The sequence below is a fragment of the Lutjanus erythropterus genome, chromosome 6 (assembly GCF_056507025.1).
Source record: "Lutjanus erythropterus isolate fLutEry1 chromosome 6, fLutEry1.hap2, whole genome shotgun sequence".
In the NCBI taxonomy this organism is placed as follows: Eukaryota; Metazoa; Chordata; class Actinopteri; order Lutjaniformes; family Lutjanidae; genus Lutjanus; species Lutjanus erythropterus.
The window spans coordinates 10,275,943-10,300,621 of NC_139322.1; the positions used below are offsets into that span (position 1 = coordinate 10,275,943).

The window sequence follows — 24,679 nt, forward strand, 5'->3', positions numbered from 1 at the left end:
TCTAATGGTTGATAAGTGATAAGTGAGGGATATGTTTATATCTATACATTGTTTTCTTTAGGAAAATATGGCATATTATACCTTTAATAATGTTTTAATTTTTACCCTATATGAACTATATTTGCTAAAATATTGTTATAAAGTTGTCACTGTTCTGTAAGTATAACAACATGGGCTACAGGTTACAGATGTTGCACTAATGTTGTGACCAGTTCCCATGTGTTGATGTACGTGCTAATGAATAATGATAAGGAATCCTTTATAAACTGTTGTGATTAATGTTTTGTCAATGGTTAATAAATAATTCAGTAATGTTTTATTGATCAATTAGCTGTTTTATAAAACCCATTTTGGGGTTGCCAGGTTGGCTTATTAGAACGCAGAAAACTCATAAACCTTTATCAGTGACCTTGTAAACATTTCTAACTGCAGAAATCACAGCTATCAAAATCAGTGATCAGTTAACTAGTTATTACTGATTAAGAGTGATTAAACATTTGCAGTTATTGAAGTCATTGAACCTAATTACAAAAACGGCCAGCAGGGGGCCTCAATGCGCCGTGTGGAGGTGGGGGCGCTCTGCCAAGTGGAAAAGAGACACACACACACACACACACAACAAAGCTCGGTTTCTCTAGAAGGTAACTCCTAATTTCCAAAACTCTCGCGAGATTTGCACGATGTTTTTCTATACTGTGCACGTTATTCAAACTAATTATATTTTACAATGTGACAACGCTGTGCTTAAAATCTGGGTAGGTTTACGGGTAAAACACTCGGTTAGGGTTTAGGGAAAGATCAAGGTTTGGATTAAAATGATCAATCTCGCGAGATCTTTCACGGATCTGGGGTTCCCTTCTAATTGCGACCACCATACTTTCCTACACTGTTGTTTTGCTTGAAGGAATACCAGCCTGTCCGCTGAGACTTGCTTTGTTTTTACCTGAAAACTAAAGCTACAACAGATTTAGACAACGAAGACATGACACAAGACTAGACGACGTTAACCGTAAAAAAAAAATTCCTTACATTCACAAACCTAACTTCATAAAGCTGTGAAGCGCGCGCGCGTCTTCGCAACGGAAGTCAGTTTGTTGTTAGAGGTAACTTCCTTAACTGAAGCAGCGGTGTTGGATAGGAAGCTAAGCGGAGAATCTGAGCGTTTTTAAAGTAAAATGTCGGCCTGCTGCGTGTTTGGCTGCAAAAATCAACATTCACCAACCAGCAAACTCAAATTTTACAGAATACCGTTTCAGGCCAACAGGAGACGTTTATGGCTTGAAGCGATCCAACAAGTGAACGGCAGCAGCGAGCAGCTCGAAAGAAATGCTCGTGTTTGTGGCGCTCATTTTATATCAGGTAAGATCACCATGGTTACCTCACTTCAAGCTATAACGGCTGGATTACTTGATGGACAACATAAAGTTTGGTGGAAGACGAGGTGTGGTTAGGTAACTCCAAAGTTGTTAAAAAAAAACCTTTGTGTGTCTTTTATGTTTTGCAGGAGAAGCGTCCGTGGACCCTCGCAGTCCCGACTTTGTGCCTTCTTTGTTTTCGTGTGCTAAACAGAACAGAAACCCCAAGAAAAAAGCGAAATGGTAAGACAAGTATGTTAGCTAATGTTGCTAGCTAGCTAAGTTTAATGGATTTATTTGGAAAATGTGGCAGAAATGGAATACAGTATTCATACGTATCATTAGTGTACAATCACCTCAAAATAAAAATGACTGCGTTTTCGTTACCTTTGAATGAGGTGTGTCTACAGTTGCCTAGAGGAGACAGCCCAAACATCGGTTCTAGATACGACCTTTCGCATTTTTTTTCCCGACTCTCGCGACCACCGTACTTTCTCCTACGCGTTTAGAAGACACGCCCACTTAGTTACACGACACGCCCACATAATTTCACGACACACCTCCTGAGATAACGTGAATAATTGACGCAGACCCAAGCTGCTATCTTTTCTCAAGTATTTTATGCGCCTGGTCTATTGCTGTCATAATAATGAAAAATTTCTTTTCGATGAAATACCTTGAAAAATATTGAGATTCAATACCACCGAAAAAAAACTGACTCAACACTGAGGACGTAAAATATTATGTTTATTATTATATTTATATTTTTATTATGTCTTTTTTGCTGTTATGTTGTTTTTCATCTGGTTACATCGTTTTCATTTTGTTACATTGCTTGTTACGTTATTTCCGCCTCTTTGGACGTCTTGTTACATCAAGTATTCTGTATCGATATTTATCAATATTTTTGTCAACAATGGCCTGAACCCACGCAACATGTTTTTTGTGCCTAAATCTAAACATGTGGTTTTGTTGGCCAAAGGTAACCTTTGACCATTTTGGGGGTGTGTCTTGTAGTAGGTATGTCAGATAGACAAAGGTTATCACTAAACTGTAATATATCCTGCCTGTGTTACATAGTTAAATGTCTTTGTCAAGTGTGTTTGATAACCTCATGTGAGGGATGCTTACTCTATCTTGCTTTTAAATGCTTTTAAATATGCTGTTGGAAATTCTAAAAAAAACATTTTTGTCACAATTTCTGACATTTTATTGGGGAGGAAAACAAGAAAAGGTCAAGAAAAAATTGCCAGACCAATTTATAACAACAGCCCTGTTTTCATGGCACTTAATGCCTTACACATGCCTTGAGGTAATATCTCATGAAGCAGAAATACTGCAATTCTCAGTCATTTGCATATATATTGTACATTTGGCCACTACACACTACAGTGTGTGGTTTTCTTCTATATAAACAAGTAAACATTGTTACTGTTGACAAGCTGTACATGTGTCTTTATAATTGTGCCATTGTAAACATTTGGTCAGTGAACTTGTATGATTATGCAGCACAGTAGCTAATGTTTTGCGGCACTTATGCCACTCCCAGCACAAGTTGTTCATGCTCACCATCTTTACTCTGTTTGAAAAATCTGACCTTTTCTTTATCCACTTTGTTGAGTAGATATTAATGTATTTTGAGTTTCAATCAATAAGTTTTCACACTTTTTTCAAATTTCCAAAGGTTTTTAGGTTATAGAAAACGGCGGCGGCGCACAGCCAACATAGGAGCAGAAGAAAAAACAGCTCCACCTAGAGATGAATCTCTTGTTGGCCCCAAGTCCTCTGTTGTGATGGATGAAACAGAGGCACCATCATCTCCATCTGCGCCAAAGGTAGTAGCCATTACTCAGTATTTCTGCATTTATTTTATGCTTTTTGAAAACATAAAGTCAAGTATATTTTACTTTGTGTTGTAAAATGCACAAACTTTCACTTGGAGAGGATGACTTTTGTTTCTGTTTCATAGGAGGGTGAAAAATGGACTGAAGAGGCTGACACTAAAATTGAAGTCAAAACAATCGAATCACAAGCAACATTAAGTCCAAGTAAGGTATCACCATCACTTATATTACCGGCAGACTTCACAGAACAAGACATCAGGTTTCCCATTGTGCTCCTAAAACCCATATTTGTACCAGGAGGTGAGTATCAGTGTGAGCTGTGTGATGAGAAGTTCACTATCACATCACAGCTCGTGAAACACATACAGCTGCATGAAGAAAAAAGGTCCTTTAGCTGTGAAATTTGTGAAGAGGCCTTCACGTGTGAGGAAGATTTCACTGAGCACCAGCACATCCATGAGCCGTCCTTTCCGTGCAACATGTGCGACCGATCTTTTACAACAAGTCACAACCTCAAGCGTCACAAACTGCTGCATATCAAAGATGGGAGGAAGTGCAGCAAGTGCGGCGTCCTCTTCTGTCGAGAACATAATCACATTTTATTCCTTCCACAGACTGAACCGACCAAACAGTTTGAATCTGAGGCTGAAGAGGATTCCTTCATCACTGAGTCTCAAGATTTAGACACTAATTTGGTGCCAGAAAGTGGGCTACTGGAGAAGCCGGAGACAAACCAGACTGTTGACCTGGAAGATGATGCTCAGGGCACCGTGACTTCAACTCATTTGTGTACAACTACTGAGCAGACCGCTTCGCCTGCACCCACAAGCCCTGGACCTTTACCCAAGAAGCCCCTTAACGCTCTACCTCCAGCCTCACACACAAGAATCTTAACAGAAATCCCTGTACCGGTGTTGATAAAACCTTTCCCTGATCTGCGTCCACACCTGCCAGTGCCGAGCTACTCAAGGGACGAGTACCCTGAAACCCTCATTCAGCCCCAACTCCCACCCTCACTGAAGATCTTTTCACCTCAGAACCTCACCTCAGCATTCTTTGAGGTTAAAAGAAATTATGAGTACATTTTAAGCAAACCAGTAGTTATTAAGGAGGAGAAGGATATTGTGAAGGAGGAGCGGCACAAGCAGCCGCTGACTCCAGCTGAGAAAACCGTCAAGCACATCATAACGGAAAAAACTGCTTATGACCTGGAGATTGTGCTCTGATCTAAACAGAGAAGGGGGATGTGTCACTTTTAAAAGCAAACAGTGAGCGAGTCCTGAACATTTCACTTTGCCTCAGCCGTAATGTTTCACATGTCCCTCCTTTTAGACCTAGACTTGTGCTTTGTGTCATAAAACTAATGAGGCATTCTGTGTTTTGTAGACACTGCAGCTAAAATATAAGCTAATATAGGTTAATTCTTGTTCCAAGTTTCCATGTTTTGTTAAACGTTTCTGTGATATATGTATACTATGAATTTATTGCGGCACACTTTTCTTTAATCACCAGTGAGGCCTAATCTGGTTCAGCAGAGATATATTTTAATGTAAGTGAGTGACTCATAATGCTGCTATTTTTTTTATGTTCTAACAGTAACATGTTTTTAGGATGCTGAGACTTCTTAATCACTGACAAAGTAGAATTAGTTTTCCACTGTTTGGTAAATAATACTGTTAATGTAATTAAAGGATCAGTGTGTAGGATTTCATGGCATCTAGTGGTGAGCTTGCAGATTGCAAGCACTTTGTCTCACCTTCAAGTCCCAGAAGTGTAGGAGAAACTATGGTGGCTGCAAAACTGTGAAAAGTCATACCTAGAGCCGGTGTTCAGTTTGTCTGTTCTTTGTGACTATAGAAAAATGGCAGTGCAACATGGTGGACCCACACCTGCAGTAGATATAAATTACTAATTTTAATGTAACAAAAACACAATGATGCTTATTTTTAGGCGATTATACACAAATGAAAACTGCCAGTAAATCCCCATAAATCCTACACACTGCATCTTTAAGAAGGAACTCTGACCTGAGTTTTAAAGTTGGACCAGGTAGCATTTGGACTGCAGGTTTTGTTCTGTACTTAGCAGTTTGTGGGATAATTGCCAGTTTGGTCTGTGAGCAAATGCACATTGCTATAAGTGATATCTTCAATATCATTATCAAGCATCTTATCTGAAAATAATTGTCATTGAAGTTTTCCCATCTACTTCAGCGACCGGGAACCACATGGGCATGTTTGTTGTTTTATATTATGCTGTAGAATTTGTGTTTTTTTTTAACCCGAATATAAATATATATATATATGTATGTACAAATACACTGTAAAAATTCAGATATTCAGGGCTGCAACTATTGATTACTCTGTTGATCATTCTCCCAAGTCCAATCTGATGTCCTCAAATATCTTGTTTTGTCTACAGCCTGAAGATATTCAGTTCACTGTCATAGAGGAGTAAAGAAACCAGAAAATATTAATGTTTGAGAGGCTGAAATCAGAGAATTTGAATATTTTTTCTTAAAAAATTACTCAATTAATGGATTATCAAAATAGAGGATAATTTTCACAACAGTTGACAACTAATCGACTAATCATTGCAGCCCTGCGAGCATAAAAGTTTTTTTTATTTGTATGTACTTAAATGTGGAATTGGCAGAAAGCAGCATCGTTTATTTAGTGAGGAAACTACCTGCCAGCTACTTTTTTCCATAACAGCACCTGCTAAACATACGACACTACCTCCCCGCCTGCTGCAGGGCTGCTGTTCTGTAGTTGATAGACAGAGACTCCATGAAGGAACACAAATCAAACATTTTGCATTGTGCATTAATTGGATGCATCACAGTCACTGACTCTGAAGCTACTGGTTTGAGCTTGTTACTAATCTTGTTTTTGTGTATTTTTTAAATCAACTTTATATCAGATTCAATTACCACATGTAAAGGATAATGACTTTATAATAATAATAAATGTTTTCAAAATCTTTTTTTGCTTCATGCCTTTGTCATTGTCATTTGGTTTGGGCTTTGAAACACTGACTTTAAAACTCTCCAAACAAACTTTTAAGTGATCTGCTGTTAAGTCATTGTATTTGTAGTTGTAACTCAGCATTATGTCCTTATAAGATTCTCACATGAACTGCAATGTGCCTAAACTGAAATGTGGTCTGTACATAACAGCACATTAAGAAATAAAATGCCCACTCCATATTTACTGGACTTTTTTTGACCTGAGAACGGGTGGTTCTTTGGCCAAAAGGTCAAAGATTAGCAGGCCAAAAAGATTTGTCAGATTTGTCCTGATGGTGGCACTAGAGGGATTGTTTAAACTGACCCAAAACTGTCTGATTGTGTGTCGTGCGCTGACCTCTTATCAGTGTGTCATATTGCATTAAAATGGCCAGCTTGTTCTGTGAGCTGCGATGCAATCCTATTGCAGAAAAAAAGCTCAGAGTACAATAACAATAAAGTGCCTTCACGCCTTCATTCGCTGGGCTTTTTTCTCACTGAATTTGGTTGTGGTTCCTAAAGGATACTTTTACTTTAAATAGTACACCATGGTTTAGAAGTAAGACTAAAAAAGGCTGTTGCTCAGTACAACCTACTTCTGAGGAATCTGTTTAGTAAAAGGTTTATGTGGTTGCACACGTCATAACGATCATTTTAGAGTAAAATTAGAAAATATGTTGTCTTATGCTTTCTTCAGCTACTGTATCACTTTCCAAAAAGGCACTTTTACAAACCATTGTGATTAAGATAAGATAAAATTCACCAGTCCCACACTCTGGAAATTCACTTTTTGCAGAAGCTCAACAACCAAAAGTAGAGATAGAAAAGAGTGAAGGATAAGTAAAAATACAAATAAGAAAAAAAAAACTATAGGCACCTTTCACCTAGACAGTTATATGGATGATAGTACAGAACAGTTGCACGTATATTGTTACATGCATGGTGTCGAGCATAATATTAAGGGGAAAAAAAGCCCTGAGAAATGGCTAATTGCGCAGAGCTTTGATTGCACTGCAGGAGTTTCACAGGATAATTTCACAGTATGAACAGATATAATTGCACAGGATGATTGCACAGTGAAACTATATATTGCACTGGATGGTTAAAACAATGTACTAATTCTTGATACATCAGTTTCAAGGTTTAAGAGCAACTTAAACACAACTTTCAGGTTTAAATCTCTTTACACTATCAGCATCTGGACAAATACTTGCAAAAAAAAGTTTTGTTTTGTTGTTGTCTATCATTCACATGAAAGTGTGTGTAACTACGTGTTCATGTTTTGGTACACGCACACTCATGCATGCATGTACGTACAAATAAGTATTTGTGTATATTCATGTACCTATGGTAGCCAGTTGTTTGATAATGTTCATCTAACCTAAACCTGAATCTATCGTTTTGTTTAGTTATATCCTATGAAATAATGCATACGTAATTAGCTCCTTTTTAATTCTCTTTTTTTATTTTTTATTATTATGTTATTATATATTTTCTGATGTTGCTGATCTTTTCTTGTTTGTCTTTGTTTTATTTATTATTTCCTTCATTACCCTTTCTTTTTCGTTTCTTGATTTGAATGTTAAATAATCTTCAAAAAATATTTTTAAATTAATTAATAAAAATTAATTGTGAGTCAAAGCAGCTGCATAACTAAGCAAAGAAACAATAAATAATAAACAGCAAAAATAAAAAGTAGGAAAAATTAATATATGCCTCACATTTCCAAGAAACACCATTTGTTTTTGTCTCTTGATGAGGTTTTATAGCTTTCAGTCTCACTGAGACATTAATATAAACCGGTTTCTGTTCTTTCATTTGGATTTGTAGCTAAGGAACTTTCCCAGAAATAAAAGTAGGTTAAGTGTTTATTGATTTTATTAGTCATAACCACAGTTCATCCCTCCTCAACCTCCTGTACCACATCTCAAGAGCCAGATGAGGCTTCACTGTCTGCTGTCTGAGTCCATCTGCACGCTGTACACATCCTATTGGTCAGAGCTCACCGGTAATGGTGGGCGTTGGCTCTGATTGGCTGCCGTGGCTGCCACTTTAAGGTAACGACAGCTGTGATTGGCTGTCGCGGCCGGACCTGAGCAGCAGATTGGCTGATGGTGTCTCCGCCTGGCTGCTTAGATGACAGCCGAGTGGTGCTGATGCTGTGACAATGGGAGTCATCCAGATCAGCAGCAGCATCTGGACCGAGTGTGTTTAGACACAGCGGCCGGCAGCACACACACACACACACACTCACACACACACACACGCTCAGCTGACTGTGGAGGAAACGGGGAAGGCAGCTGGGTTTTAAAAAAAGACACGGGGAGGAAGAGGCTCCAGCTGCTGCTCTGAGAGGGTGAGTTTACCCCTGGAAACAAACTGACATGCCCGGGGCGAGCAGTTAGCTGTTTCCTGCGTGGTGGGGGGCAGGGGGAGCAGCTCTCAAACACGTCGGGAGCAAAACTGTAAATCCTGCTGGCGAGGTGAAGCAAGGTTAGCGACCTTTACCACCTTAAATTCCTGCGTAAATCTAAGATGGCAAGTCGCACAGACCTGGACTGGCTGTGCTGTTAATGTTAATGTTAATGCAGCGGTTGTATGAAGGAAGGCAGCTGTGAGTCAACTCATCCCCCTGGTCGACTGCATTGCGGAGAGAGCATGCCTTGCAGAACAGCATGTGTCTACTATTCTTCAGCTCAGAGTATAAGTCTTAATACACCAATATTGATTTTATTATGCTGAGGTCTCCATGCTTTTACACATCCTGAGGTTTCATTCTGAGGCGTAATTATTCCCTTAAATCCAATTTGATGCATTTATTACAAAATTAAAATGTGACTTATTGCATATTTAAATCCCAGAAAAGAGCACAAAGATATTTAATTATCGTCACTGAAATTGTAACAGCTATTGCATGGATTTGCACAGATTTGTAGTAAGGTGCTATGCATGCTGGGATTTGAAGTTTAAGGTGGTGTGTGTCTATTGACAGTGAGTGACTGATTGCAAGTTTTCATATGTGTGCTTAAAGGGACACCCGGGCGCTTTTTATGTGGATGTTCAGTCAGTGTTGATGGTAAAACACAGATTAGCATTGGCACCATTTTCTGACATTTTAAAACAAACATCTATTAATTTATTAATCAAGAAAATGATCAAACAATTAATAAAACTAAGAAAATAATCATTTCTTGCAGACATAAAATGTAGTGAAGTGAAGAAATAAATTCCTCATTGCTGCTATATTTACCGAGAAGCTTGAACTCTCCTGCTGCAAAATCTGTTGCTCTTCCTGCATCCAGTGATGTCACAGTGATGTCATTGGGGGTAAGGAAGAACTACATGCTATTTCAGGTTGGATTTCTAGTCTCCATCTCTGGGTAGCCAGGTGGCATGCTAGATGAGTATTTTTATCATCTAACACTATGTTTTAGCTAACAAAATAATAGCTGTAGGCTTGGGTAGTGACACTCAGCAACATGAGTACAGGTGTAAGAAAGTTGCCTGCAATGCATCCTGGTACATGTAGGCATCGTGAGCAGGAGAACTCAGATTTCTTAGTCACCATAGCAGCACTGAGGAATTTATTAATTTCAGTTAACTACATTTACCATCAACAATGATGGGACACATGAAAAGTGCTGAATTTTCACTTTTATGGCACCGTTTGCCCCAAAAATGCATATTTCATGCATTTATATCCTTTGGCCTGTAGTACTGTTCATCCATATAGATTGTTTTGGTGCAAGTTGGTAAATTTTGGCGATACCTGTCGAAGAATTGTATGTCAGTATAAATGGAACTAGGTGGCATTCAACTTATGTTAAAGGATATTTCACCCAAAAAAGAAAATTCAATCATTATCTACTCATCCTCATGCTGATTGAAGGTCGGGTTTAGTTTTTTGGTCCACAAAACACAGCTAGAGTTTCACAGGAAAAACAGTATTTTAGCTGCTCTATACTGCTAATCTCTGAATGGATGTGATATAATTGCTCTTCTTGTTGTATGGCCTGACTCAGTTTAAACCCTTTATAAAGCAGAATGAATGCCATAAAACATGACTTCATAGTCCTCTGGAAAAAATGGCATATGGGAAATAGCAAAGTTCTGTTTCGGCTTTAATAAATTACATGGTATCAGATCAGTGCGTAGACTCACATACCCACCAATACTGATACCAGCATGTTCAGCAACACCTGAGGCATTTTCTGATACTGATATTAGAACAATCCTTGTATAAAGAAAAAAGTTCCTACATGAAACTTCTCTCGACAAGATCTGTGGATTGTCTTGAGTAACCTGGTCACGATTTCTGCACAGAGACATTGCTTTCGAGTTTTTCAAGTGTGCTTTTTGGACATGAAGATAATAGAGTGGCAGCACTGCTGGGTCTTTCTGTTGGTCACAGACAAGTGCATTCTATACTTCACGCATTTTGTGCTTGTTCTGCAGGTGAACGGCTCATTGTACGGGTGAAACAGTCTCAGCAAAAAATCAAAAATGCAAGTCTCCTTCAAAAACACTCAAGGCACACTGTAAGGTTTGTATAGAATTAAAATGCCTTTAGTTTGCAGAGCAGAAAGAGTTAAGAATGACCAACTCGTATCTCTTTGTCAGGGTTCATCAGCAGTAACTTGCACACCTATGTTTTGTTGCAGGAATGAGTTGAGTGGGAGGGTAGTTCCCTGTGAAGGTGCAACCCTATTAGTCAAACACCAAGTGACACATCATCAAAATGCAATAAAGGAAAGAAGAAAAATAGAAAAAAGGGAAGAGAAGTAAATAAAATAAAATACGAAACAAAAAGGAGAAAAAAGGGGAAAGAGAGGGAAAAAGAAAAGAAATGAAGAAAACAAAATAAATAATAAAAATAATGGGGAAAAAAGAGAGGAGGAAGAGGAAAGACAAAGGGAGACAACAAACTGAGTGCCATCCAGTTCCATTATATTCAAGAGAAGGCTGAAATCTCTTTGGCCAAAACTCTGGTTGTGAGGCGAGCTGTCCCTTTAAGTGCAGTACCTGAACACTGTTGTAATTATAGCCATAGACAATCAGATATGTGCTGACTCTAGTGATACAGATTCCATTTTTTTCTCGCTGTGTAAGAGCAGCGCGTTTGGCTTCCCTCTGCTTTTCCAGTCTAGTGATGGGAGCGTTCAGCCGGCAGAAGTTTTTCCAGGAGCTCGCTCACGGCTGCCTGCTGCCTACAGCTCAGCAGGGCCTGGAGCAGGTATGGCAGCTGCTGGTTATCTGCCTGCTGTGTCGACTCCTCTGGATGTTGGGTGAGGGTCCAGCTATTTTTCCTGCCCGCTCAGTTTTATTCACCCTTGCGTCATCATAATCACCTGTACTACCCTTTATTTCTTCTTTTCGTTTTTGTTCTGTCAGGCCTCCCCTCCTTTGTGAAACACCTGGGCACAGTGGCAGGAGGTTTCTACACTCTCTACCTGTTTTTTGAGCTTCACATGATCTGGGTGGTCCTTCTCAGCCTTCTCTGCTACCTCTTCCTCTTCCTGTGCCGCCACTCGACCATCCGAGGCACCTTCCTCTCCATCACTGTGCTCATCTACCTGCTGCTGGGGTAAGAGAGTCCTCCTCTGAAGCCTGACAGCTCAGCGGCACACGTCAACTCTGTGTTTGAAGTTTCTCAAAGTCAGACGTTGCAGTGAAGTTGAATTTGCGGTGAGATGTACATCAAAACTGAAACTATTCTTATCCGATTTTATCAGAGAGCTGCACATGATGGACACCACCAACTGGCACAAGATGAGAGGTAGGTCAGGCAGCGTCTTTTCTAGAGCCAGCAACATTTGACACATTTCTGCTGGATAAAAACAGAAAGTGTGACTGTTCTAGGTTTACCTTTATATTCTGCATTGATAATTTTCTTATGTTGGACTCTAGTGACTATTTAAAGGGTTCAGATTTTTTGAAGTGGGGTTTTATGAGGTACTTTTTCATAATCAGTGTTACCGACAGTAGATGGCGGTCAACATGCACCCAGTTTGAAGAAGTAGCAGGAGTACCAGCACAGAAGTACTGCTGTGGACAGGATCACTAGCAAAACTCATTTTAGCCACCTAAAAAAAGGATTAGATTTTGAATAAGTCACTATATTTAGCATTTTTTGCCACTTTACCTACCTTTACCTACCTTTACCTAACTTGTTACATTACAAGATCACTGCCATGAAAAAGTAACTAGTTACATTACAGCATTACCTACTGAGAAAAGTAAAACTTGTTAGACTGCTTTTGCATTAAAAATGCAAAAGAACTCTGTGATTTCTTGTGCATGTTATTGCCCTGATGCCTACATACAAACTATAAAAGTGCACAGACCTTTCAAATCACATAGACTCACCCAACCCAAGTTCTCTGTAGTTTACTCTTTTACAATGCAGCTGAAGTTTTTCAAAACGTTTATCAGTTAACCTGATGAGATTTCCAAATCTAAAAAGCCTGGAGTATTGACTCAGAAAAAAAAAGTTTTGATCATGGGGAATTTGTTCAATACATCCATCTCAAGACCTGACTTGAGATAAGACTGTAGGCTGAATTACTTTCTGCTGTTGATCCTGTCCACAGGAGTACATTGCCTAGCTTCCTACACTGGGACTCCTGCTGCTTCTCCAAAGTGAGGACGTGTTGACCACATACATGCCAACATTGAGACCTCAAAAATAGGGATAATTTTGAAACTAAAGCAGACTCATAGACTTTGTTTCCTGCACTCTGGACATTTTACAAATGTTTTTTAAAGTGCATTTTAGTTACATTGCTCTTGATTGCAACTTTTAAAGCTTTGTGTAAGGAACCAGAGATTTTTTTCTTACTACCCTCCGTTTCTCTCGTTGTCTCTTACTCACTGAGGAGGAGGAGGTGTGAGCATCGATGTATTAGAGGCGAACTGGATGCAGCTCTATTCCGTCTCACATGCAGCTGTGAGACGGAAACAGTACACGCCGTACCGTGCCAGAAAAAGGTTGTGATTATGAATATGAAAAAAAAAGTGTGAAAAATCCAGGAGAGGGCAATGAAAAAGTCTCCTGAGAAAATAGTATGACTGACCACCATCTACTGTAGATAAAACACTAACTATGTATTAGTACCTCATGCAAACCAGCTTAAAAAAACTGAACCATCCCTTTACGTGTTGGTGCTGTTGTTCAGGTTCACAGATGGTGGTTGCCATGAAAGCCATCTCTCTGGCCTTCGATCTGGACAGAGGTGTTGTGACCAGTGTCCCCTCGCCCATCGAGTTCATGGGCTACATTTACTTTGTGGGCACAGTCATCTTCGGTCCCTGGATCAGCTTCAACAGCTACAAAGAAGCTTTAGAGGGACGTAAGCTGGTAAGTGTGATACTGTATCTGTTAAGTGCAGAAGAAGGTGGGGGTGAGGATTATTTAAAAGATTTATCCCGAGACGAGCCGCTAACTGTTGAAATTTTTTGGCTCTTTCCTCTCCTCAGAGCTTTTCATGGCTTTTAAAAGTGTCTGTTAGCTGGGTGAAGAGCCAGGTCTGCCTTGTTATTTCCAACTGTGTGGCGCCTTACCTCTTCCCTTATTTCATACCCGTCTACGGAGACAAGCTACTACGAAGGTGAGTGGAATGCAGACGTACTCGTAAACAAATCAGAAATCCCTGTTTATCCTCAGGCTTGGATCGCTTACAGCTTAATTCTCATCTTCTTTTATCTGCTTTGTTTGCAGCAAAAAGAGGAGGAAGATCAGGTAATTAATTTTCCACATCAGTGAATCTGAACCAACTTAACACTGTTTCATCCCCTCCCATAAATGTTGGATTCTTTAAAGGGTAACTTAGGTATTTTTCTACCTGGAGCCTTCTTTTTGTGTGTAAGGGACTAATAAGGACAACATTTTTTATGAAAACACACTGTTCTTGTTCAACAACACAATATATTGATCACAACAATGTTTCGGCCCCTCTGGACCTTCATCAAGAGTGTTTCAAACAATGCAAACAACATTGATCTTTTTTTACATGTTATTTATAGAGACTTTTCCCATTTCTCATATAAGACATTAACATAGGTTGTCATCTTAAGTTACAGATATGTGCAAGAAGAGAAAGGATGCTGGAAGGTGACAAAAATAAAACCAATAACAACAAACAAAATAAACAGATGGCATAAAAAGACAAAACGCTTACATATGACAGTTCATTGTTCACACAGTTTATTAAAGGGTCCTGGGTTTTATAAAATTTCTTAATCGAGCTGTTGAAGGTGCATCTTTTTTTTCCAGCTTCACATCACATCCATTGGTTATATGATGGAGGTGTTGCATCCTTCCATTTAAACAAAATTGAACATCAAGCTAATGGAGAGGAAAAACAAAGACCTTGAGTGGGCGATCAGGGAGACTGAAATCACATGGAACTGAGAAAACATCAAAAACACCAGTACTGGACCACTTAGACACAAAAACAATGGGACGATAGGGTCCAGGCTGAAAAATACCAAAGTTAACCTTTAATGCATTTACCATTTGTGCAATACCTTCACCTGCACGCATGTGTCCCCATCATTCCCCCTCTCTGTGCAGCCACATGTGTGCCAGGACCCCCATCTCACCTTCTCATTTACCACAACTGCTTCCCCATCTTGAAAAACGTGGCGTGACGTAGTTCATCACATGGCAAGTCAGAAGAGCATTTATATGAATTTAATGTATCAGTCAAATTAACTGCTGCGCCTCTTCTCTTTGTTCTGCTGCTTCTCAGAGGTACACCAGCAAAGTATGTCTTTTATCATTGTATTATGATTAATTAATTCATTACGCTTGATTTTAACCTAAAATTAGAATGTAATATCCGTCTGTTTCTTCCTCTTTTAACGTCATTAGGTGGCTGCTGGCGTATGAGAACACAATGTCTTTCCACTTTAGCAATTATTTTGTTGGTTATTTGAGCGAAACCACTACGACACTGGCAGGAGCAGGCTTCACGGAGGAGAAAGAAAACCTCAAATGGTCAGTATGTAATGTGCAGCATAAAAAGGAATAGTTCAGATTATTTGCTTCTCTCTTGCTGTATTTAGCTTGCTTTAGATTGCTTTACCTCACCATCACGCAGCCTTTTCTGAGCCAAATGTCACTTTGTCCAAAGCCATTAGATTCAATTGGTAAAAAGGGACAATGGGAGTTGCTGGTCTGTAGACTGACTGCAGATTGTCTTTACTTGTTATTTCAACTACATACAAATGAAAAAACATTTCTCAGGGACCAAGGTGCTACCTGGAACTACAAAAGAGAAATTATTATAAACTTAAGAAGACAACATAACATTCATAGACCACACAGGATTACATAAAGTGCAAGGCAAGTGCAACCAGGTGAGATGTTTGGTTGGTCCAAGTACATGCTTGGTTGTTCTGCGAGGTAAAACTACTCATTTTGTCAGTGGAGTCTGGTTGGTGTGGAGAGAGCAATATTTGTCTTATATTCCTGTTGCAAAAGACCATATGACTGCAAGATAAATTGGTGAAAATATTCTAAATACAGTGTACTGGGGGTGGCGACCGCCATCTTCTGTAGGTAATACACTGGCTATGAAAAAGAACCTTATACAACATCACTTAAAGTAATCCAAACTAGTCCTTTAACAGAAAGTGTGTTTCTCTATATTCACATTTAACCTCACCTTTACCTGTTGTCTTGTAGGGACATGACTGTATCCAAGCCACTGAACATAGAGTTTCCCCGGTCGATGGTGGAGGTGGTGACGTCGTGGAATCTGCCCATGTCTTCCTTTCTGCACACCTGTGAGTGTTACGGCGTTAACAGCGATTGCCCGATGGCAGCAGCTGTTCTTGCTTTCCGATCTCATTATGAACGACACGATAATGGCTCATTCAAACTCTCAAAGCGAGCTGATGCTCTCGTCTCACAGATGTTTTCAAGAGCGCTCTCAAATTTGGGACGTTCTCTGCCGTCATGGTGACGTATACGGCCAGCGCTCTCCTGCATGTGAGTACCATGTGGACAGTCTCGCATAAGCAAGTCTTTTTGAACAAGTGGATTGTTTTGAGTCTAACTCTTGTGTCTGGCAGGGTTTGAGTTTTCATCTGGGTGCAGTACTCATATCTCTCGGGTTCATCACGTACATTGAGCACGGTGAGCGTCTGCCTAATGTCGTCTCTTTTCCACATTAGAACCTTTCCATTTAGAGAAGGTGCTTAGCTTTGCAGTAATGGTTAATTGCCCCCGCTATAACACAGCGTTTCTGTTCACTGCAGAGCCTGTAATTTACCTCTTATGGTTGGAAAAAGGAAAGGAACTCCTCCTCTGGCTTCATCTTTAATGCTTTGGTCTTGTTTTGTGTTTCAGTGTTGCGGAAGAGGCTCGCAGCCATTTTTAACGCCTGTGTACTGTCAAAGAAATGTCAGCCAAACTGCACTCACAAGAACAAAAAGGTAGACTGCAAACTTTCTTTTCCTTCTCTTGTTTTGAAAGGAGAGAGAGGAGAGGAGTCTTTATTACCAGTCATTTAAGATTAACCGTGGGCTCTTCAGTTTTGTGTGAATATTAAAGAAGAAAAAGTTAGACATTTTGAGAAATAGGTTTAATTGCTTTCTTGCAGAGAGTTAGATGAGATCAGTTCAACTCACATGTCTCTAGATATGTAAACTAAATGCTAAATATGAGACTAGAGTCAGGAGCTTGTTAGCTTTTTCAAGCAATTATACTGAGATTTTCAACCATTTTTAGCATTGATATCTGGGTTCCTAACAGTTTTTAGTGATGTCCTTGACAATTTTAAGCTTAATATCTGGGTTCTTAACCATTTTTCGCCTTGATATCTGTGTTCATAATTATTTTGGCCACTGATATCTGGGCTCTTGACTGTTTTTGACATTGATTATGGGGTTGCCCCAGCTTAGCATGAAAGGTTTTTATTTTCGTTTCTGTTTAGTTGTAGTTAATTATTTTTTTTTCTGTTTTTAATTTTTTGTTGTATGTTCAGCTAATGCTTCATGCTGCACAAATTGAAGTCTCTCTTGTGACCACAGGCCTGTGGTGTTTTGCACATGTTTTGTGCATATCCTGGTTTCCTTCCAGCTATTTTATCTGAGCAATTGGCCATTGCACTGGCATTGCTGGCACTTCCTTTCAGAGCAGGAGGTGCTCAAAGGGTGCCTACCTAGTAGCTCTTCTGGCCTAGTTAGCATTCAGAGAAAATGTGCTCCCTATTTTTACTCTGAATGTATTTAAAAATATGAAAATAAGCCCCCTAATAATATTCCCCATTTGAGTTGAGCCTATAATAATGATAATGATACACTTCCTCAGCAGGGAAAATGACACGATCATATAGTCTAATCATTAAAAAGATGCACTTAATGTATTTCTAAAGTAGTGTGGAAAAAAAAACACATCTGCGGCAGTTAAGGTACAGCAGCCCCCATGGTCCGCCTTGCGCTGTCAGTTGATATATTTTGGGAGTTTGCTGGCAAGTTGCCCAGCAAAAATCCCTTATGTTATATTGGTTACACACATCAAGAGCAGCGGGGAGGGGGAATAATGATTTATGCCAAGAAGAAGCAGCCTGCATGGTCTGCAACATAGTGCTGATCATTCCCATCGTATTTCAAGCAATGATCCGTTAAAGCCCCTGAAAATGTGGTTTAAAATCTTAAATGGATAGTTTGGATTATTTGAAGTGGGGTTGTATGAGGTACTTATCCACAGTCAGTGTATTAAGTACAGTAGATGGCGGTCGGCACGCCCTCAGTGTGGAGAAGCGGCACGACTACTGGTGTAGGAAGCTACGCAATGTGCTGCTGTAAGTAAAGCTTTATTTATATAGCGCTTTTTAAAACACACAGTTACAAAGTGCTTCACACAGACACAGAAAATCTAAAAAAATAATAAATAAATTGCAATTCAGAGCACAGCACAATAAGAGACAGACCAAATTAACAAAACCAAAACATAAACAGGGAAAGATCTATAAAGAGGCTTGCCTAGAGAGAAGCCGCTTAAAACAGTCGAGAGATTCTGCCAGTCTGATCGATGGGGGTAGATTGTTCCAGAGGGTTGGGGCTAAAACAGCAAACAGCACCTTTTGTTTTGCAGTTGGAGAGGGCAGTGGATACAAGGCCAAGTTTTGAGGATCAGAGTGGTTGATGGGTGGAAAATTGGAAATGTAAATGTGAACAGGGTCAGCAGCAAAATCTATTTTAGCTGTATAAAAAAACTGATATAAGTTTGAATGAAGTGAATGCTTAATTTGGAATATTTTCACCCCTTTACCTTGATGTCAGGCAGCCTTTTCCAATGAGAAACCATAGTTATATAAGACAAACACCACTCTCTACAAAACTACCAGACTCCATTGGCAAAAATGGTAATTTTACCTCACAAAACATGGGAGTTGCTCATTCACTGCTGCTTTGGTGGTTAGGTTGTTTGTGTTATTGTGTGACCTCTGTGTTTTAAAGAGTTAGTTCAGAGTCACTAAAGTCACACAATAACGCAAACAAACTAACCAACTGAGGCAGTTGTAGCACAGTAACTCCTGTGTTCTGTTAGGTAAAATTACTGATTTTTCCTATGGAGTTTGGTTGGTTTGGAGAGGGCAGTATTTGGCTTATATAACAGTGTTTACCTGTCAGAAAAGGCTGTCTGATGGCAACGTAAAGCAGTAAAAATATTCTAAATGTAGTGTACACTTGAACTGATGTTGCTTCTTTTAGGTGGCTATAATATATTTTGCTGCTGACCACAGCAGTATACGTTGTTTAGCTTCATACGCTTGTGGTCCTGCTGCTTCTCCACTGTAGCTAATACACTAAGAATCTCATGCAAACCCACTTCAAATAATCCGAGCAATCCCTTTAAGCATTTCTTCATAACACTGCATGCTCATTTCTAAATCTGCAACAGAAGAAGGTTTGTTTTTTAAGAGTTTAATAGTCAAACATTCAGCTAATCTGCTTCATCAAGACTGAGTGAGAAGTTGATAAGTTTTCAGAACCTTTTATAGAAAAAACCCACACATATTACAATAAAAAGAAATGGATAAAAGTGTCAGAAATACTGATTCCTTTTCCTTACACGATGTCCTGTCTCTCCCCCCGCAGGCGCTATGGGTGTACATGATTAACATAGCATTCAGCGCTTTGGCAATACTCCACCTGACGTACCTGGGCTCTGTGTTCAACTCCAGTGTGGACTACATGGAGGAGGATGAGGTGAGGTCACAACATGTTCAGAGGAATATGGGGAACTATATTTATACAGTCAAGACAATTTTATTGATCGATTCAGATAAGGAAAAACACCACCTTAACGGGGAATTACTGAAAGAAACCTCAGTAAGAGCAACAGAGGAGGGATCTCTCTTCCAGGACGTGCGATAGATGTCGTGTGTACAGAACTTAAAATGACACCCTATAAAATGTGCAGTTCACTATGTGATCTATGAACATGTGAAATGCTATACAGGAAAGTAACCGTAGCCACAGTATTTATAGTTCAAAGATAGAAAGTGAACTGTCATACACAGTGGAAACTTCTGACAGTGACCACGTCTATACAGATCTAACTGATCACTATAAATACGTGATTATTACAACTTTTTTCTTTGTTGTAAACTTTAATGCAGATTACCACACTGTAAAAATGAAAATGTTGAGAAACATCAACTCATGGTCTAGGTTTGAGTTGAGTTTTAATACTAAACTATTAATACTAAACTATTAATATTTTGTTGAGATAATTTACTTTTTTTTCTTAAAGCTACTACAAAGAACTTTCATATTTTGTTAATTTTGGAGGCCCCTGTGGGACAGAAGTAGTAGTTTTTCCACCGTAATAACCACAAACTATAGCCTAATGTCAAAATTACAATTGTCTAAATGGCCTAAAAATCTCCTCCTGCTTTTCCTTAACTGACTAACATACTTCTCACCAAACTCTGCCTCGGAAAATGTAAATACAGGCTTGTTTAATCTGATTTTACAGAGAATCCCACGGAGAATAACAATACAGAAATAGCCGATCCTCTTGCTGATGGTCTTGTCAATTTATGTAGGTCATATATACATCAGAATTAAACTGAGACTGTTTCATAATAACTTAAGAACTCAGTGTGGTAGCTTTAAGACAAACTCATTGAAGTCAAAGAGAATAATGGTCAATAATTTAATATTTGCAGTTGCAGCCATTTAATTTTAAATGATGAATCAGGTTCACAGCTCACTGTCAACAAATTTTGAAATATAAATTGTTTTGGGTTTCTAAAACTCAAAGACTCAAGTGTATCTAAAGAAGACAAGTAAATTACTTTAATAAAAGATTATAGGTTGGCAAAAATTTATTTAGGTTATTGTGAAACATTCAAAACTTGAAAATCTAGTAAAGGAGGATTTTTTTTTTTGTTACAGCGCATCTAATTGACACTATTGTCAATGAAACGGACCGCTATTTGCTGAATTTTACTGACTGTGTAATTTGTGCAGTAATTCAAACAAATTACTATGCTGTGTATATTTCAATTGCACTATAATACAGTCCAGTGCTGTAGATAAAATATAGGTTATTTTAGTTTCTCTGCTGCATCGCCTTGGTTCACTTTTTGGTAGTTTGTCATGAGCTTCTAGGATACAAAATTTTTGTTGATAAAAATTACTTTCTTTTCCTTGTCATGGTTTCAATGTGCACACAGCAGCAGCCTCAGGTAAAAAAAAATATCTGTTCATAGAGCACTTTTCTAAACATGTAGGAAGTGCTTCACACAGGCAGCAACCTCATAACCTGCAGATCATGAAAACAATTTTCCAAGCAAACAAATAAAACTTGCAAAAGGACAGTCAATAAAATACAAGCAAACAAAACATAAAACCAGTACAGGGCAGGAAACACGCTCCGGTAAAAACTATGTTTTAAGAAGAGATTTAAAAAGAAGTCACTGACTCCGCTGACCTGATTTCCTCAGGCAGCTCGTTTCATAACTCTGGGGTTCTGACAGGTAGCCAGATGGGTTAACACAAGGCAAAGCATCATGGGAGTAAAGCTAAAAAAGAAATAGAATTACTGGAAAATATTTTTTTCACCATGTGTTGTCATTTATATGAAAAAAAAAAGAGTCAAAATGAGCAGACTACATGAACACATTTGCGGTGGAGTGAATCTGTCCCAAACTGTTTGATCCATATCAGCTGATTAGTGTAACTCTGATCACCATTAACTGTTTCCGCTGTTATTATTTTAGTGTATGAGTGGTTTTAGATTGTTCTCTCAGAAAATAAAACAAATGATTATTCCCGTTTGGGGTTTTAAAAGGCTTTAATGAAAGGAATAAGTGAGTAAAGGTTTGTTTTTTATGCATTAAATCCATTGGCTTACATAGTCCTGTATGTGCTGCCCCCTACAGGACGATATAACTCATCATACCATCCAGAAGTGGTCAGAGCTGAGCTGGACGAGCCACTGGGTCACATTCGGCTGCTGGATATTGTACCGTCTGATTCTCTAATAAACAGAGACAGAGAAACAGAGAAGGTAAAGGAAGCAATAATGAGATTTGTCAAGGCTGGTTCTCCACTTCTGCACTGTGACTTTATCCTGCATCAGACCGAAGAGAACTGAATCAACCTGTACACAACAATAAACCAACACGCAGTGTTCAGGTTGCGCCGCATGTTGGCTGGGTAATCCATTATTATAACCTGCTGGGGACTAGTTTTGATATCCATGAAATGATAAGCCCGCTCCTCCTCCTCCTCCCTCCCTCCTTCCCTCCCTTCCTCCCTCCCTCCTCCTCTCCGTATCGCATCCTTTTTATCAGAGCCGCAGTTGTCGAGCCCTCACGTCGTGACAGCAGTTACCGATGTCTCACTGCGAGTCACAATCAATACCTATCAGCATGGTGGAGATCGGCTGCTCCTTTCTGTGGACACATGATAGAGCCCATTATCTAGGTTTCAGCATCGACTGCAGCAGATGCCCTCCAGATGTGGTTTCCCCCTTCAAGTGTTTTACAATCGTATTGGTAGGTTTGAAGGATGAGGCTGGTGGTATTCTATGTTTTTCTTATTTTGAACAGATCCTAAAAGACCCAAAAGCAACAACGCATTCGTCCATCTCTCAGTTCTTTCCCTCGTCTTGTGGCTCTCAGCCAAACTCATTCTGTTTGCTTACATTTTTAAAACGGCTGAATAATTCGCTGGGCACTGTAGTTTGTAGCAAACATTCGTTGAAACTATTTTAAGCAGCGGATTAATATGCATTTTGGCTTTAGTGAGCTACAGAAGCAGGATGGTGTATGTGGGACTGGCTGAAAATAAACTACAGTGCCCACGTTCATTGTAATGAAGGAACATGTCACCCAGTTTAACAGTGCGGCTCATTGATACGTTCTGGACAACAATGAAGTCTGTGACACAGAAAAACACAATCAGATACAACAGCCTTCAGCTACAGAGACAAAACTTATTAATAGAATCAATCAGATCGATTGTCTTTTCATGTGATTTGTTAGCAATAAGAAAAGTACAGAATATCACCTGGGCCAGTGTGTCTTGTTGTCATGTGAGTTTCTTTTCAGAAATGGGTAGTAAAAAAACAAAAAAATGTGTGGTGATTTGATTTTCATTTTAAAATACAAAAGTTAAAGTTGAAATGAAAGGCATTTTTCTTTTTCATGGTCAAAGAGGGTTATATAACAAATGACTTTTTGTTTTTCTATTTTGTGTAACAAAACATAAAATCACTAGAAAGCAGAAATGGAAAAAGGCTGTTTTTTCAGAATCTGCTAATTTACTGTTCAGTTTCTGAGAAAATTAAAGCAAAAGTCATCTCAAATTATGTTACACCATTGATACTTTTCCCAAAAAATTGAACAGTAAACTATCTTTAGATTTAACATTGATATAGTCGTCATCGTGAGCAGGACTGTGTTGAAAATCTAGGCAGCTCTGTTTGAGAAATGACAGCTGACTTGACCGCAGTGAGATTTCTGCAGATGACAGCTTTGTTCTGCCATGTCTATAAAATCATATCAGAGTGGGTTTACAAAGACATTTTAGGCAAAGCAACACTGGAAATCTTACATTTGGTGTTCTTGTCTTATAAATGAGCACATCCGGTCTCAGAATATGAAAGAAAAAAAAAAAAACGTTTTGGGGCTTTTTTGTTTGTTTGTTTCTGTTTTCTTGTGATTTTTTTATTACACCAAATTGAAAATTAATATCAAACAATTTTTAAAATTTTACTCATCTATTTATGACCATGACAAAATAACACCTTGTATTTCAATCGTAATTGTTGTATTTCAAAACGAAAAATCAAATAATCACCCTTTTTGTTTTTTAATACCTGTTTTGAGAATGTGAATCAAAAGACGAGATTAGAAACACCAACTTACCCCCCAGACTTCTCCTTTAACAGAGCATGTGAAAGACGACAAAGAGTTTACTTCTGAATGAAAAGAGCACAGGCAGCAATTATAATGTCGCCAACAATTACTTCCCCTTTTGTGAATTTTAGAAAACTAATCAGCAAGTCTATGAATTAATTTTTGTGGTGAGATTTCCTAATGGTGTTTGTATTATTTTGTGTTATTTTGACAATTTCCTTTTTTATTATTTGCTTTTTCTTAGATACGATCTCATTAGTATTTGTGAACATTTGAAAAACTCTTCAGTATTGAGAATTAAAGCTTAGAATCAGGGTATTCCACACGTGTTACTGTAGAGGAAACATGTTTAAACTCTTCCAGTTTCATATTAGATGAAATGATGAAAGTACACTATAATACATATTTATCCTTAAGTACAGATTTTTATCACACTGCTGCTTTTAATGATGCATTTATGTAACTAATGATTTAACTGATGAGAGAATCAAACAAGCGTCTGTATCAGATTGTGTCCACATTTTGTCTATCTTATCTTTCTTAAATCTAGAACGTCAAAGGATTTTGCTTCTTGACTCAGATGTAGTGTGTTAGATTAGAGCCTGAATGTTCGTTCATGCCTGAGAACAAGTGCTCAGTCTCTGCAGACCTAGTACCACTCGATCCAACAAGTACTACAGTATTTTAACTATTATTCCGATATTTACTTTAACTTTTCTCCCTGTAAATGTGAAGGCACTGATACACCTGTGATATTTTTATAAAATTTTACATGAAACCTGAATTGCCGTCGTTGTTTGTTTATTGGGAAAAGATGTGATGTGTTTACAGGGTTTCCACATGTTCTTAAGTTTAAAATACGATAATCTGAATTTTAGGCCCTAAAATGTCTTAAATGTCTTAAATACAAAACTTAAGTCTTAAAAATTAGATTGAAGTATGAAGTTTAACATTAACATCAAGACACACAACAGCAAAATCAAACTGTGTTTTGTAAAACACTGTTTTATTCTTGTTTCAAAGATACTCATTATATAAAGTAAAGTAAGTAAGTTTTAAATATTTTCTTTATTGTTTAAAATATCA

General features: G+C 38.6%; 2 protein-coding genes across 3 annotated transcripts; both read left to right on the forward strand.

Moving 5' to 3' along the window:
- Positions 1 to 882: 882 nt before the first annotated feature.
- LOC146324888 (uncharacterized) lies at positions 883 to 4,570 on the forward strand. The gene is made up of 4 exons (XM_084720507.1): positions 883 to 1,359; positions 1,505 to 1,598; positions 3,040 to 3,190; positions 3,325 to 4,570. Exons 1-4 carry the CDS (start codon positions 1,176 to 1,178, stop codon positions 4,423 to 4,425), a joined length of 1,530 nt encoding a protein of 509 aa, XP_084576633.1. The 5' UTR covers positions 883 to 1,175; the 3' UTR covers positions 4,426 to 4,570.
- A 3,473-nt stretch (positions 4,571 to 8,043) lies between these two features.
- Positions 8,044 to 24,377, forward strand: LOC146324889 (protein-serine O-palmitoleoyltransferase porcupine-like). Of its 2 annotated transcripts, none has more exons than XM_084720510.1 (15): positions 8,044 to 8,562; positions 11,321 to 11,491; positions 11,598 to 11,790; positions 11,939 to 11,982; positions 13,382 to 13,563; positions 13,683 to 13,813; positions 13,924 to 13,944; positions 14,957 to 14,971; positions 15,079 to 15,204; positions 15,895 to 15,995; positions 16,124 to 16,200; positions 16,284 to 16,347; positions 16,561 to 16,646; positions 19,317 to 19,427; positions 21,611 to 24,377. In XM_084720510.1, the coding sequence occupies exons 2-15, from the start codon at positions 11,356 to 11,358 to the stop codon at positions 21,710 to 21,712; spliced, it is 1,389 nt and encodes a 462-aa protein (XP_084576636.1). In that variant the 5' UTR covers positions 8,044 to 8,562; positions 11,321 to 11,355; the 3' UTR covers positions 21,713 to 24,377. The 2 variants fall into 2 exon arrangements, with proteins under 2 accessions (XP_084576636.1, XP_084576635.1); XM_084720509.1 differs by having other exon boundaries at positions 8,045 to 8,562; positions 11,349 to 11,491.
- Positions 24,378 to 24,679: the final 302 nt, after the last annotated feature.

What these genes read in the sequence shown, in the direction of transcription:
- LOC146324888 (XM_084720507.1), top strand. Translation starts at nt 1,176, where the DNA reads ATGTCGGCCTGCTGCGTGTTTGGCTGCAAAAATCAACATTCACCAACC. An exon ending in CCCAAGAAAAAAGCGAAATG is followed by an intron (nt 1,599 to 3,039) that starts GTAAGACAAGTA and finishes AAATTTCCAAAG; the next exon opens with GTTTTTAGGTTATAGAAAAC. An exon ending in CATCTCCATCTGCGCCAAAG is followed by an intron (nt 3,191 to 3,324) that starts GTAGTAGCCATT and finishes TCTGTTTCATAG; the next exon opens with GAGGGTGAAAAATGGACTGA.
- LOC146324889 (XM_084720510.1), top strand. Translation starts at nt 11,356, where the DNA reads ATGGGAGCGTTCAGCCGGCAGAAGTTTTTCCAGGAGCTCGCTCACGGC. An exon ending in GTCTTCCTTTCTGCACACCT is followed by an intron (nt 15,996 to 16,123) that starts GTGAGTGTTACG and finishes CTCGTCTCACAG; the next exon opens with ATGTTTTCAAGAGCGCTCTC. An exon ending in ACTACATGGAGGAGGATGAG is followed by an intron (nt 19,428 to 21,610) that starts GTGAGGTCACAA and finishes TGCCCCCTACAG; the next exon opens with GACGATATAACTCATCATAC.